The 15,210-nt window shown below is 34.9% G+C and overlaps 1 protein-coding gene across 2 annotated transcripts; it reads right to left on the reverse strand.

Moving 5' to 3' along the window:
* Positions 1 to 8,381: 8,381 nt before the first annotated feature.
* LOC103027245 (cortexin-1) lies at positions 8,382 to 15,163 on the reverse strand. Of its 2 annotated transcripts, none has more exons than XM_049479033.1 (2): positions 14,986 to 15,163; positions 8,382 to 10,929 (listed from the first exon to the last, which is right to left on the reverse strand). In XM_049479033.1, exon 2 carries the CDS (start codon positions 10,906 to 10,908, stop codon positions 10,576 to 10,578), a length of 333 nt encoding a protein of 110 aa, XP_049334990.1. In that variant the 5' UTR covers positions 10,909 to 10,929; positions 14,986 to 15,163; the 3' UTR covers positions 8,382 to 10,575. The 2 variants fall into 2 exon arrangements, with proteins under 2 accessions (XP_049334990.1, XP_007236013.3); XM_007235951.4 differs by having other exon boundaries at positions 8,382 to 10,978.
* Between the last annotated feature and the right edge of the window lie 47 nt (positions 15,164 to 15,210).

The raw sequence follows: 15,210 nt of genomic DNA on the forward strand, positions 1-15,210 counted from the left end.
ACCCTCTGTACAGTTTGTAATTGTGACTTTAGTATTCTATTATCCTTTGGTGTGTAAGGGAGATTTTTTTGGGGGGGGGCAGGGAATTGGGGCAGGGTCCAACTTCAGGTCCGGAGGGACCACCCTGAAATTTGTTTTTGCAACGTGGGATGTCTGATAGCAGCAACAGTAAGTTAGTCCTGATAGCTAGATTGTCCTGAGATTAAGTTGTGCTTGTTACTGACCTGTATCCTTTACCTAATGATCCTTAAAAATACTTGCCGGTTGATGAGGAGTTTTATGGTCAGTAATGTCTGTAATGCAGCCAAGGCCTGCCGTTATTGTTTCTGTTAGCTGAGGCAGAACTCAGTGGCGTCTGGCTTATAGCTGGCAGGAGAGGCCTTGTGCTTTCTGCTCATTTGGTTTCATTGAATCTCACATGGGAAATCACTACAATGAGATGATTCATCTCTGTTTTCCTTCCTTCCTTTGACAACAGGGTCTGCTTACTGATCGGATACAACATAATTACAACTGGCAGTATGCAGAATGTGAATGAACAATTTCATAAAGATCACAAATAACTTCATAAACAAACTTTTATTTTTCTCTCTCACTCAATTATGGGCAGGATTTGTTTTAAAATGACCTTCATCTCTTATAACATCAAATATAGCTCTTCTTACAACTGATTTTGTCACAAAGCAGCTTTACAGGACAGAGAATCAGACAAAACACTGAACATATAATATAGAACCCCCAGTGAGCACAGAGGCAAAGAAAAACTCCCTTCAGAGCCAGAGGGAGAATCAAGACTCATACATAAGGGGGGACCATCCTACCACTAGAACAGACAGCTTTTAAATAAATGGTAAAAAGAAAATCAATCAATCATTCACTCAGAAATACACTGAGGGCAACCCTCAATTTTAACGCATTTATATAAATAACAATAAATAAAAGATAACACTAGATACAAAATAAAAATATAATAATACTGCTATTAAGAGTTACGCCGGACAATATGGTTGTGTGGGGCTCACATAGCTCGAATGTGGGCTTTTTGGGTTCCAATTGGGCTTCCCAAATGGGCTCCATTAGCACAGCCCACCTAATCCTCATATGGTACATTTTAGGTCCCATGTGCCGTGTACAACAAACTCATTTTTTACATCCTTGTTTAAAGAAGAAACAATGAATAAATAGTACTCCAGTACATTTGCTTTTATAGTTTAGCTGCAAAGCTAATGGTACAGTATTTTATACAGAAATTCACATGTTGGAACTTCTTTCCACCAGGAGAGGGGGATAACACTCATGATTTTAACTTACCCAGTGCAGTTCACTCAAAGGATGCTGGACAAAAAAAAATACTCCACATCCATTAACTTTGTTTCTGCAGGTTTTTTTTCTAATGTAAAATCGCTGAAATTTAGTGAACCCCTTAAAATCCAATGGACGCCTATGTGGACCTGGTTTCTGACTTTTATTTATGGATTTATGGAAACAAATACATATTTACATTCACAGGTTTTTTTTATTACAGTAATAAGTCTATAGTTTTAAAGGGGTATCCAACAGTCTGTATGTGGTTCCACACTTCAATTTCTTTAGTTCAATAGCTGCATAATTAATTTGCTTTACAGCAATTACTAAGTAATTGTGTTAACCTTAATTACTAGATAAAAAGTAAAAGTTTTTAAGGGGGTATTTGATAAATCAGTATACAATGGCATGTTAAAAGTCATTAGATAGCAGTATGTAAATTGATGCACTAGTGATACATCATAGAAGTCATTAATACAGTGGTCAACCCAATGGGTGGTAATGATTGTGACAGGTAGCATCTGGCTAGATTTGTCCATTGGAACAGACAAGCAACTCTTTTAGAAATCCTATCTACATTTACTGCAGGAGACCCACATGCATATCGTTGGACATGCCAAAAGTTATGGGACTAGGTCTGCCACCATAAGAATTTTTTATGGACGATATATCGAACCAGAAATTATTGTGATAAACGATATTATTGTCATTTTAAGACAATTAAACCTTAATTATATAATGATAATAGATAAGCATAATAAAGCAATTATACAGTACATTTAAAAACACATTTGTTATTATTCATAGTTTAGGAACTATATACTTCACTTTTCTTCACATAACTGCAGTCAGTCCACACAGTGTGTATGGAGTCACAGTTATTGAAGCACTGATTGATCATTTAGCATGACTAGTTAAAATACAGTTCAAGGATATAAATGAGAAAATAACTTACAAATAAACACATAAAAACATATCTCCATTATCAAATATTATTGAGGTCATGTTCATTTATTGTACTATAAGTCGATAATGTAATTATTGTTACAGGCCTACATGGGACACAATATTAGTTCCTGTTCCACAAAGTATACATGCAAAATATACACGCAAAGTATAAGTTGATTCAACCCATAGATCAAATTTTGAATGTCAAATTTGGGTCAAATTTATGCAAATATATTAATAGATAGAAAAATAGAACATTCTAAAGAATTCACAAACTTTATGTATATTTTATGTATATTTATATGTACATATAATGAAAAACCATACAACTCTGGAAGAAAATAAGAGACCGCTTAAAAATGAAGAGTTTCTTTGATTTTACTAAATTGAAAACCTCTGGAATATAATCAAGAGGAAGATCGATGATCACAAGCAATCAAACCAAACTGAACTGCTTGAATTCTTGCACCAGGAGTAAAGGCATAAAGTTATCCAAAAGCAGTGTGTAAGACTGGTGGAGGAGAACATGCCAAGATGCATGAAAACTGTGATTAAAAACTATGTGGCGACAAATGTTCACCTCACCAACTCAAAAGAGTTGAATAATGTTTGGAAATATCCCATTTTTTACGTAAACCAGACTAAATTTATTTGAGTTGAAACAATTTGTGGATTTACAGTGAATTAGTAAAGTATAAAGTAATTGGATGCACTGAGATGTAAATATATCTCAGATCTTAAACATGAGCAGAGATTGAAATCACGAGAAGTGAAACGTGGACCCACCTGTGGCATACTCGAGTGTCTTTTTGATCTGTATTATTAGTTTATGAATATATAAAAGGTTGGACTCAGACTGTGGTCATATAAAACCCACTTGAAGTGCTAATACATAGATGATGACTCACCACCAGCAGTAACGCGGCACCCACCTGAGTGATTTTACCAAGTCACTAATGAGCTCTGCACGTCCCCGCTGTGAACGGTCTGGTGTCTGTTTATGTAACCCATCCGTCTCTGGGGATGTCGTGTCATGTCCTCTGCTCTGCGATGCTCATCGATAGCCCAACACTCTCACTTTACTACCAACTGTAAACAGATGATAATCAATGATTCAATGTCTCTGTGAAAAGTTGCACTGTACAACTAATCCAACTAATGGGCAAACTAATGCAAAAAATACAATACTACATATACAGTAGTCCCAAACATAGTCAATACTATAAGATGAACAGTATTTCCAAAATCTGTTCAGCCATGGAAACCCATTCTATGAAATTCTCTACTTTCTCTACACTGTTCTTGCTCTAATCTGAAGGTCTGAAGGTTTGAAGGTCATAAAGTTTTTAAATGTCGTTTGATCCCCTACAATGTTTACCATCCAATAACAATGTACAGTCTATATTAGTGCATCTCAAAAAAATAAAAGAATTTAATTAAAAAGTTACTTTATTTTAGTAATTCACTTCAAAATGTGAAATCCATATATTTTTAATAGATGTATTACACACAGGGTTATCTATTTTATGTGTTTATTTCTTTTACTGTTGATGATTATGGCTTACAGCCAATAAAAAACCCAAAATCAGTGTCTCAGAAAATCATAATATTATTAAAGAACATTTGTTGGAATAAACCTGGTTTTTAATCACAGTTTTTTTTATTAATCTTGCCATGTTTTCCTCCACCAGTCTTACACACTGCTTTTGGATAACTTTATGGCTTTACTCCTGGTGCAAAGATTCAAGCAGTTCAGCTTGGTTTGATGCATTTTTATTATCCATCTTCCTCTAGATTATATTTCAGAGGTTTAACATAAGTAAAATCAAAGAAACTCATTATTGTAAGTGGTCCCTTATTTTTTTCCAGCGCTATATATAAATATTTTGAATCTAAATTTAATCTATGGCTATATATGTATTTTTTAACTACCAACAAAAAGTTATCCCTCAAGCAAAATATGCAAATATTGATATTAGTCATAGCTATTAAACATTAAAATAACTGAGCTGAATACTTTATTTAAAAGTATATCAATGTAGAAAGAAATTAATTGTGACGGTATTGTTGCACATGCATGTTCATCACTGCACACGTAACAACACCTTCCCACGTGGATTAAATCACACATATAGAAGCACCAGGAGGGGGGCTGAACCCTTGCTGGAGAGTCCGGGTGTGTGCTGGATTTAGATCCAGCCCCTCACTAACACGCCTGAGTCAGCTCATTAACACTGAACATGCTAGCTTCATTAGGATGTGGTATATCACAACACAGCAGGGAGACTCTCAGTTACTGCAGTGTCTTCAGTGTTTTTTCGTACTTACACAATACCTCTAATAAGTCGCAGGTTTGGCACATTTTTGGCCCTCCTATTTTAAAAATAATGTTCAATTAGATATAAAAATAGCTATAAAGGAAAAACACAAATCTGACTGATTTCTAATGAATTAATCTAATCTTATTAATTAAATAAGTTTACTATTGGCTGGAGTTTGGGTTTGTTTTCAGTACATTTTTAGGACGTGGGTTATGCAACAAGACAATGACCCTAAACACACAAGCCATTCTCCTGCGGAATGATTAAAGAATGAATAAAGTTAATAGTTTGGAATGGTCCTGATCTTAATCCAATAGAAATGTTGTTGAAGCACCTGAAGCAGCAGTTTATGGGAGGAAAACCACCAACATATCAGAGCTGAAGCTGGTTTGTACAGAAGGGGCTTAATTCCTTCAAGCTGCTGTGAAGGACAAATCAACAGTTACTGGAAGGTTCACATACTGTATTTTTTCCACTTACAGATATGTCATATTGGATCATTTAAATGAGTTATAATTATGTATTCACTTTATCTACATATAGGTCAAATGTAGGTTATATTTACACTCTAAAAAACAGAGGTACACTCTTCATAATTGTACTCTCAGTGGTACAATATTGGTCTTTACAGGGTCAGATTTGTTCCCTTTGAAGTACAAAGTCATTTCTAACAGCAATAAGTACAGATTTGTACCATTTAACCAGAGGTAAAAGGTACATTCAGTATTGTGTATCACTGTACTAATAAACAATATATATTATAAGTGCACATTTTCATTTGAAAGAAAGACAATTTTGGATCATCATGTTCTTGACACATATTCTGTTGATAATAATGTTTATAATCTTTACTGGCACAAAAAACATGGGTACAAAAACGGACTTTCTCTAAACTTTTCTCTATTGTACCTCAAGGTACAGCCCCACTGACAAGCTTTGTACTTTTTTAAGCACAACTCTGTACTTACTTTTCTTAGTGTGTATGCAACAATATATAGAAAACTTTTACAAGTTTACAAACTTTCAAGCAACACTGTGTATATGTATATTTATATATACATCTAATAAAAAAAAATCAGCTCTGGAAAAAATAAAAGACCACCTAAAATTATGAGTTTCTTTGATTTTACCTAACAGAAAACCTCTGGAATATAATCAAGAGGAAGATGGATGATCACAAGCCATCAAACCAAACTGAACTGCTTGAATATTTGCACCAGGAGTAAAGGCATAAAGTTATCCAAAAGCAGTGTGTAAGACTGGTGGAGGAGAGCATACCATGATGCATTAAAACTGTGATTAAAAAACAGGGTTATTCCAACAAATACGGATTTCTGAACTCTTAAACCTTTATAATTTTTTGCATTATTTGAGAGGTCTGAAAGCTCTGCGTCTTTTTTGTCATTTCAGCCATTTCTCATTTTCTGCTAATAAATGGTTTCTGTAGTTTATAGAATAAAACAACAATGTTTAATTTACTTAAACATATACCTATAAATAGCAAAATCAGAGAAACTAATTCAGAAACTGAAGTGATCTCTTATTTTTTCCAGAGTTGTATATTCAATCAGGTGTGCCAAAACTGTTTGCCTGAACTATGTGTACATTGAAATTGCATGGATGAAAGATAAATCCAGTTTTAATGCACTGATTTCATCTCAAGAGATTTGCTCTGTAGCTTTGGATTATTAAAAACAGACATATGGTGACCTGGTTTGATTGTTCAATATTGTACCATATATGAAGAGAAAATGAAACAGTGGGAATATAGCCTGCACTATACAGTATATGAGACCCATAGCAGAAAGTTGAATCAATGTGACCTTGCTTCTGTCTTGTTTGCGTAAAGTTTTAAAGCATCAGAGTGTAGAGTGACTGTGTGTTCACAGTGCCAGCAGAATAAAGCAGAGGGATAGATGGACATTGTGAAAGCATAGGCTTGTTTTTATCACATCCGCAGTGCTCTGGTTGAAATACTGTCTGGGTAATAAACATTGATTAAATTACACACAGACGCGAGCTGTTTAGGAATACAGGGAGCTTGGGCTTTGGGCTTTGGCTGGAGGTTGTCTCATAAGGAGAGAGAATTGTGATGGAAAACCTTTGCAGATGTTACTTTGTTTTATCACAGTCAAATACACTGAGTTTACAGCTTTTGGAGGTTTACGGTTTACTGACTGTAGTGCAACTGTTGCTGCAGAGACAATTTATCAGCATCTTCTACAGCATCCATCCATGGAAAAGGACCACCATCACTGGATGCGATATTAATTGAGTAGTGGGCAATTTTTATGAGTGTTAGCATATTAGACACAGTGTCTTAGTGTTAAGTGGTTTGGGAACAGACACCCAAATACAGCTCTGGAAAAAATTAAGAGAGCACTTCAGTTTCTGAATCAGTTTATCTGATTTGGCTATTCATAGGTTTATGTTTGAGTAAAATGAACCTTTTTGTTTTATTCTATAAACTACAGACAACATTTATCCTAAATTTCAAATAAAAAGAGTCATTTAGAGCATTTATTTGCAGAAAATGAGAAATGGCTTAACCCTTTCATGCATAGAGGTCACTACAGTGTACAGCTGTTTAAATTTTTTTTTTCTTTAAATATGCTTGCAATTTTGGGCACTGCTGCATATAGTCCACTGTAGTGGAAGCTATTGCATCATCCTATACAAAAAAATCCCATTGGTTGGTCATTGTAATGGGAAAAAGAAGTCAATGAAATCAAGATGGCCGGCAGACAGGGAAAACCACCAAACACCTTGGCTATTTTTGTTTCTACCTTTTATAAAATTATATCACTGCAGGTAAAAAATATATAATTACATCAAGTAACATCTAAGGTGACATATTATGTAAAGATTTTTGAAATTTAGATTTTATATTTGAGGGAATTGTAGATTAATCATCTGTCCACTTAATTGTACATCATGCATCATTAGCTATTTTTCAACTTTTATGCAATGTCAATTACTTCCAGTGTTGTTTTTAAAATAATTCATATTGTTTAATGTTTTGGCTGTAAATCAACTTCTTTAATTGAGGAATGTCTGCCAGTACAGACAGTTGCAAGCAGAGAAGTAGGGTCAAGCAGTGATAGTGAAGGTGAGTCTGGAAATGTTACTGAGGGAGTTGAGGCTGAGGAACGGAGATGAAGGAGATGAGGCTATTGAAACTAAGGGCACCCCAATATCCAGTATGCCCCTGGAAACCACTGGCCCCAGCTCAAGAAAGTATAAAATGCCAGCACACGAAGAACCAAGTACATCTGCATGAAGTGTCTTGTAGCTTCGTGCCCTGTATGCTTTGGCAACCATCATAGAAAATAGTCTCAGAAATTAGCAACAAGCATGATTTGACAGGAAATATGATACATGCTATAAAATACTATAAGAGAATATGCTCACTTAACAGTTCAGAGACTTGACAAGAATACAGTATGATAATACCAGTCACAATCAAGATTCTATAAGGTTCTACGGTTCAGAGACATTTTCTTGTGTCACAATATCCTCCTCAGTTCCACTATTCCAACAGAATACCATATTACAACTGTATAGCTGAATTACATTTGTGTTTTTTTTACAACAAAAAATGCATGAAGTACACTTGAGTGGACAGATAAATATTTCTTTATCGAATAAAGATAGAATATATATTTTTTTCAAACCTTGTTTTACATCCCTAAGGATGTATAAAAACACTTAGAAAAAAAATCCTGACTGAGTTTATTATAATTCATGCATGAGAGGGTTAAATTACAAAAAAGATGCAGAGCTTTCAGACATCAAAAATGCAAAGAAAACAAGTTCATATTCATAAAGTTTTAAGATTTCAGAAATCAATATTTGGTGGATTAACCCTGGTTTTTAATCACAGTTTTCATGCATCTTGGCATGTTCTCCTCCACCAGTCTTACACACTGCTTTTGGATCATTTTATGCCACTCCTAGTTCAGCTTGGTTTGATGGCTTGTGATCATCCATCTTCCTCTTGATTATATTCCAGAGGTTTTCAATTAGGTCAAATCAAAGAAACTCATAATTTGAAGTGTATTAGCCTATAGTGTCCTATAGTGAGAAACTATTGGTGAACTCACTATCTTTATAAAGGGATGCAGCTTTTAATAAAGCCATCCAGAGCAAAGAACAAGGTTGACTAAGAAAATATTTTACTGACCAAAGAACACAGAGAAAAAATCAGCCAACAAATCACACATTTATGAAACAGGAAATGTTCAAATGTTCAGATACAGAGACCAGTCCATTGATCACTCAAGCCAACAACAGGAAAGAGCTAAAAAGGGCAGTAGAAGAACTTGTACAAAAATAAAGCTTTCTGACACATGTAAAGGCACAACATCTGAGGTTATCCATGACCAGGAGATGATACACATGAGTACACTGAACAACAATAAATACAAAACATATAGATTATAGTAGGGTAGTAGTAAAACCATAGACTTTACAGCAACAGAAAAACAGAAGAAAAATTTGTATAAGGAATTTAAATCCAGAACCACCGACATGAGTGTGTCAACTCTGCATTCATTACAAGAAATATTCATTATCACTGCAAACACACATGCAAAGTTCTCAACATATAAATATATATTAAAGGGTTTAAGGATTTCATAATGAATAGAAATATGTAAAAAGTGGCGAGAACCCTGACAACATAAAACCCTCATATCTTAAATAGGATCACTATCTTTCTGGAACACAGCTTGTCTTAATACCCTCTTTGATAGATTTGTATACAGTTTGAATATATTTTTGCATATTCAAAAACAAATAGAACAACTTCAGTTTTATACCCTTTCAGCCAGTAATCACACACAGCATAACATGGCTAGCTATGAATAAAACCACCAAAATAGCCACCAGGGCTGTGCAAAATTCAGAATTTAATTTAATTTAATTTAATTTAATTCAATTCAGTGAATGAATTTGAGTTTGAATTGAATGCACCCTGGAGGACGTTGAATTGAATTTGAATTGGAAATACAGGAAGTGAAACTGAATTCACTGCAATTCAGAAAAAAATAAATAAATTATATATGAGTGAGAATATGATACATTTAACATACATTTTTCTTCCAAATGGAAATTTGGACATTAACATTAAGCATACATTCCCTTAATGACTGTGTACAGATGTCCTTTTATGTGTTATCATTTTGCATGTTGCTTTAATTACAAAAATCAAAAGTACAAAGCCCTTAATTAGCTTCTTTCTTTGGAGTGTACGACAAAAATTGGCTAAATGTTTGGACAACCATTTCAAAGACACAGAAAAAGAAATGTATTCTAAAAACATTAGTGCTGTCCTATACTATTTCACAATTTTGAAGTTATTACAACTTGAATGATCTGTTTAATAGAGTTTTAAATGATAATTTGTGATTCATATAATAATATCAGTATAGCATTAATGTTGTAATCCTATGCAATATATGTTGTAAAGCTTATGTAAAAAAAAAAAGTATTATAAATTTCTTTGAATTTCATGGAATTCTAGTTCTACTTCCTGCAATTCAAATTTAATTTGAAATTCTGCTTCCTGTTTGCAATCTCAATTAAAATTCAAATTCAAAGATTTAATTGGAATTTAGGGTTCATTCTCAATTTAATTCTGAATTTTGTACAACCCTGGTATCCACCAGTTTGCTAGAAATACATAATTTCATCTGCAGCTTCCTGTGAATAGGCTACAACCAGGTATTGTGAAGAATGACACTTCTGTAATATCACGGCTACCATGGCTAAAGTCCATGCTAATACCCACAAGTGAGCAGGATGTGATTTATGTCCTGCTTTTAGCTACTGTAGCTAATTGTGTATACAGACCAGCAGTCAGGAGTTAGCATGATGCCATGATTTTTGGCTATTAGCAAGATTTTTGACTCCTTTAAGCACATCTCCATGAAGCCTCTGTCCCTGTTCAGCTGCTGTGATGGTAAACACTGTTTTTTCCCAGATCAGCAGCTGCTGTTTGTTACACCACAGCACTTTCAAACTGCCCTCGTTCCAATCGGTCCTTGTGGTCCCTCCAGGTGGAGGCGGGCATGCTGCTGTAAGGGTCCAGCAGGATCCTGAAGCAGCGCACCAGCAGGACCACCAGGATCAGCAGCAGAAGGCCCACGAAGCACAGGGCCGTGCTCTGCTCCGTGTCAGGGGCCAGGGGAAGCCCAGCCATGGCCCCGGAGCCTGCAGCCGGACCCACAGACTGGAGCTCGTAGTCCAACAGGGGGGCTCTGCTCATCTTGCCCAGGACAGAGGCCACAAGGTCTAAGACTGGATGATCAGCTGGTGGAGAAGTAATGGACATCAGTCATCCAGGCTACTGGACCTGCAGATAAGGCGGGAAGATCTCACTGGATGGAGCTCCAAGCACAAATCTGAAATTTAAAGAGATACAATTTATAAAATTTAAAAAATATCTACCTAAAGGCTTCAAATATGTGGATATTTTTATTATCAATAATAATAAACAAGGCATTAAAAACTATTTCCATATTAACAGTATAGAAGAAAAGCTTTAAACAAAATAGTAATAGAAAAATAGAAAAACAAATACAGTAAATTAAACAGTTGTCTTGGTTAAGATGACAAATTAATCCATGTGTAGAAGATCAATGGCGTGTCTATCTAAGTTAATGAGGGTCCTGCAAAAAGTGACTATTCTTTTTCTGAATTCATACACTGGTGCGCAATTTCCACAGGACAATGCTCATCCAAAATGCATACAGCAGTCTCAGGTGCTTGTGTAGATTAGAAAATAGGGGCAATAAATAAATAATAGTTATAAAATTATACATAAATTAAATATATAAAACATAAATCATAAATAATATTATATTTATTTATAAAGTTAATTATTTAAAATAAAATGTACATTGTATTTTACTTTGCTTTTTAAAGCTGCAAACTGGGGATGTCTCAAGTACATATTTCTTGTATTTTCTAATATTTTCCCTTCTTCAACAGTTCCAGGTTTAATATCACATAAAAACATCAGAATATCCTGGACAGAAGGACAGTATTGTTTTTTTTTTTCACATTTTCTCCCCAATTTAAATGGCCAATTACCCAACCCACTCATTAGGACTCCCCCATCACTAGTGATGCCCCAACACACCAGGATGCAGAATTGCTAAGTAGGAAACTCAGAGGAAGGTGCAGTGACTCGGTTTTAATACATCAGCTCAAAGACACCTTGTGCCGAACAGCATCACCCTTTGGAGTGATGTGGGGAAAGAGCGCCATCTAGCCACCCAGAAAGAGCAAGGCCAATTGTGCTCTTTCGGGGCTCCGGTAGCTGATGGCAAGCTGCATGAACAGAATTTGAACTGACAAACTCCTATTCATAGTGGCAGCACATAGATCACTGGATCACTTGGATCCAGGGGGACAGTATGGTAATGCCACCGTAGTATTAGATTCTCTCCTAACTAAACAACAAAGGCACCTCACCCAGGTTCTACTGTACCGTACTCAAGATTAGAAAGCCATGACATTCTAATCCACACTACTATATGTAAACGTCAGTGAAATAAAAACTCAAACAGTACAGTAGAATGGCTAATTGTAGCCACTAGCCATGCATGTACATATTCATGTGGGTATTTCTCGCCTGGGGTGCTGACGGGGCGAAGTGAACTCAGGCAGATGAAGAGAAGCTTCTATTTCAGGAGGCAGTGTGAAGCCAAGCAAAAGCACTCATTGATTTTGATCTTAAGGAGCCCTCAATCAATATCCAGCACATAAAAGAGACAGGCTATGCTGCTAAATAATGAAGCTACCAGGGCAGGCGGGGCTGTTATCATACAGTATAAATAAAGATACATGTATTTTATGCCAGATTGAGGCTATCTATATATACTGTATATTTCCACAAAAAAACTCAGATCTTCAAAAAGGCAATTTACAGCTCTGGGAAAAGTTAAGATTATTAGAATTAGTTTCTCTGATTTTGCTATTTATAGGTATATGTTTGAGTAAAATTAACATTGTTGTTTTATTCTATAAACTACAGCCAAAATTTCTCCCAAATTCCAAATAAAAATAAAATAAAAATTCCAAATTTTGGTTTGATGGTTTGTGATCATCCATCTTCCTCTTGATTATATTCCAGAGGTTTTCAATTTGGTAAAATCAAAGAAACTCATAATTTTTAAGTGGTCTCATTTTTTTCCAGAGCTGTATATGTTCTTATATAGAGAAGAAGAACCAAGCCTTTGTAATTCTTAGTGGACACATTTTCAGAGCATTTCTATTGGTCTATAGCTTGTAAATGTAATACACTGACACAATATCATACCTGCCATACTGTAAACCCACAATTTGTTTGAACGCAAATAAATTAAGTTTGTTTCATGTCCCAAAGTTTCTGACACCCACCATCAGTGTGTAGTCATTCCCCACAGGCTGCCATAGGTAAAACTGTGAGCCATATATTATTATTAACTACCTGGCCTCTATGTTGTAGGCTGTAAGAGCAAGCACCATTTTTTGAGCTGCTAACTCTGCTTTAGCTGTGTTCTATATTGTTTACTGTGTAGCATTTTCTATCATACAACATTCTTATTTTTTTTTTATACAACATTTATTTTTTATGAATATTTTAAATCTGTATTTTACTTAGATTTTATATGATAAATACTTGAATGTATCATACCATTGTAAAGGATAAAGGGTTGTACATGCATACTTTATTTAGGGAAGCGAAAGGGGTTTCTCTAACAGAGCCAACGAACAGAAAAGTTCATAAAGCCCAGACTGTACAGCAAATAGAACCACCAATATCGATTCATTTTATCTGGTTGAATGTTGGTCATGACATTGCTTGACTAAATTATCTATTTATTGCCAGTGTCCAATAGTAATGACAGCTGACATTGACGATTTGTTGATTTGGATTGTGAAGTTAAGTAACCAAAATCCATCGTCTTCCAAACATTGCATATTAACATCATATGGACATTAAATAACAGCATAAATGTTTGGGGTATGATGACCAAAACCCAACTTCTACTAAACTACTAAAACGGAAATATGAATAATTTCAATTGTCTATTTTATTTTTATAAATTTATTCAACATCTTCCCAACAATGCACACCAAAATCATAAAATACCAGCATTGGTATAATAATCAAAACTCAATGTCTGCTAAAGTTTATAATCTAACATCCTCATAATGTTAAAAGTCCAGTGTTCGTAGATGTTGATGGATTGTTGTTGGATTTAATGCTAATGTCAGACTGACATAAAAAAGAGAAACAATTACAGGAGTTGTTAGGTTTGAAGTCCAAAACTCAATGTCAACTAAACTTCATATTTTCAACATCCACACAATGTGACACTGATGTGCAGTTGATATTAAGTTGGAATGTGTACGTAACCAAACAAGTACCTAACATCTATTAAATATCAAATGTTAACATATACACAAGGTGAAATTCAAACATTGTTAGACATTGATGTGTTGGAGTCAAGGTTAAGAGTAAGCAAAATCAGATGTCTTCCAAACACTGCATACCAATGTTTTACTAACATAAAATATTAACATTTGTTATTTAGTTGTAAGGTATGGAGGCCAAACCCAACATCTACTAAACTTCATATTTTAAACATCTACATGATGTGTTGGTTTTAAGTTTGAGTGTTTAAGTTGTTTAGTTATCAAAATGCAATGTGTTAAACAGCATGTTTGCATCCAGACTATGTGAAAATCTAATGTTTTGTGGTTGATAAGATGTTTGTTTTATGTACCCAGCAAGTTTGGTTACGTTGTGTCAACATTGTAGAATTCTCATATTTTGGTGCCCACAACATTTTTACATTTTTAAATGCATTATGTTTTAAAATATGTCCAGTTCTATTGTCAGAATATGGATAATAGACCATGGTAGGATTTTTTAAAAGACAATAAGAAACCTTAGGACCAAAAGGCAATGGTACCTAATAATGAATTTGTGACAACTTGGGTTTCAGAATTATTAAGAAACCTTAACAGTGCAACAATTAGAAAATGTGGTACCAATGTTTAATGTTTAAATATAAAATGCCTTTTAGACTTGCCCTGTGTAGATTGACCAATCCTCAATTTACAACCCTGAGATCTGATCCAGCCAAAACATTAAAACTACCAGCTATATGTCCTTGTTTAACATGAGCATTAGAATGATACAGACACAGAAACACACACATACATACAAATCAGCATCAATAAATCAATACACATCAATATTAACAAGCAATCAAGCTCAACTCTCACTGATCCACCAGACTGCCACATTCACTGTTCAGCAGCAACAGATGCACATCATTTACTCAATAGGATAAGATTAATAAACTCCTAAAAAAAAACGTGAAACAACAGTTAAACAGTGTTAACTACTCACCGCTCTTTCTCTCTCTCTTTTTCCCTCTCTCTTGCTCTCTCATTCTCACTCTCTCTCCACCTCTTGTTTCTTAGTGCAGCTGTGTGCTCTGTCTCTCCAGTTCTTCAGCACCTTCAGCTTCCCTACTGTGACTGAAGAGCACAGCATCCTATTGGTCTGCAGCGAGGACTAGGAGGGGGAGTCTGAGAATCCGAGAGTAACAGTTAAACCTGAAGCTGGCCTTTT

Source organism: Astyanax mexicanus, chromosome 4 (assembly GCF_023375975.1).
Source record: "Astyanax mexicanus isolate ESR-SI-001 chromosome 4, AstMex3_surface, whole genome shotgun sequence".
In the NCBI taxonomy this organism is placed as follows: Eukaryota; Metazoa; Chordata; class Actinopteri; order Characiformes; family Acestrorhamphidae; genus Astyanax; species Astyanax mexicanus.

Coding starts and splice junctions, on each gene's coding strand:
- LOC103027245 (XM_049479033.1), bottom strand. CDS start 10,908: ATGTCCATTACTTCTCCACCAGCTGATCATCCAGTCTTAGACCTTGTG.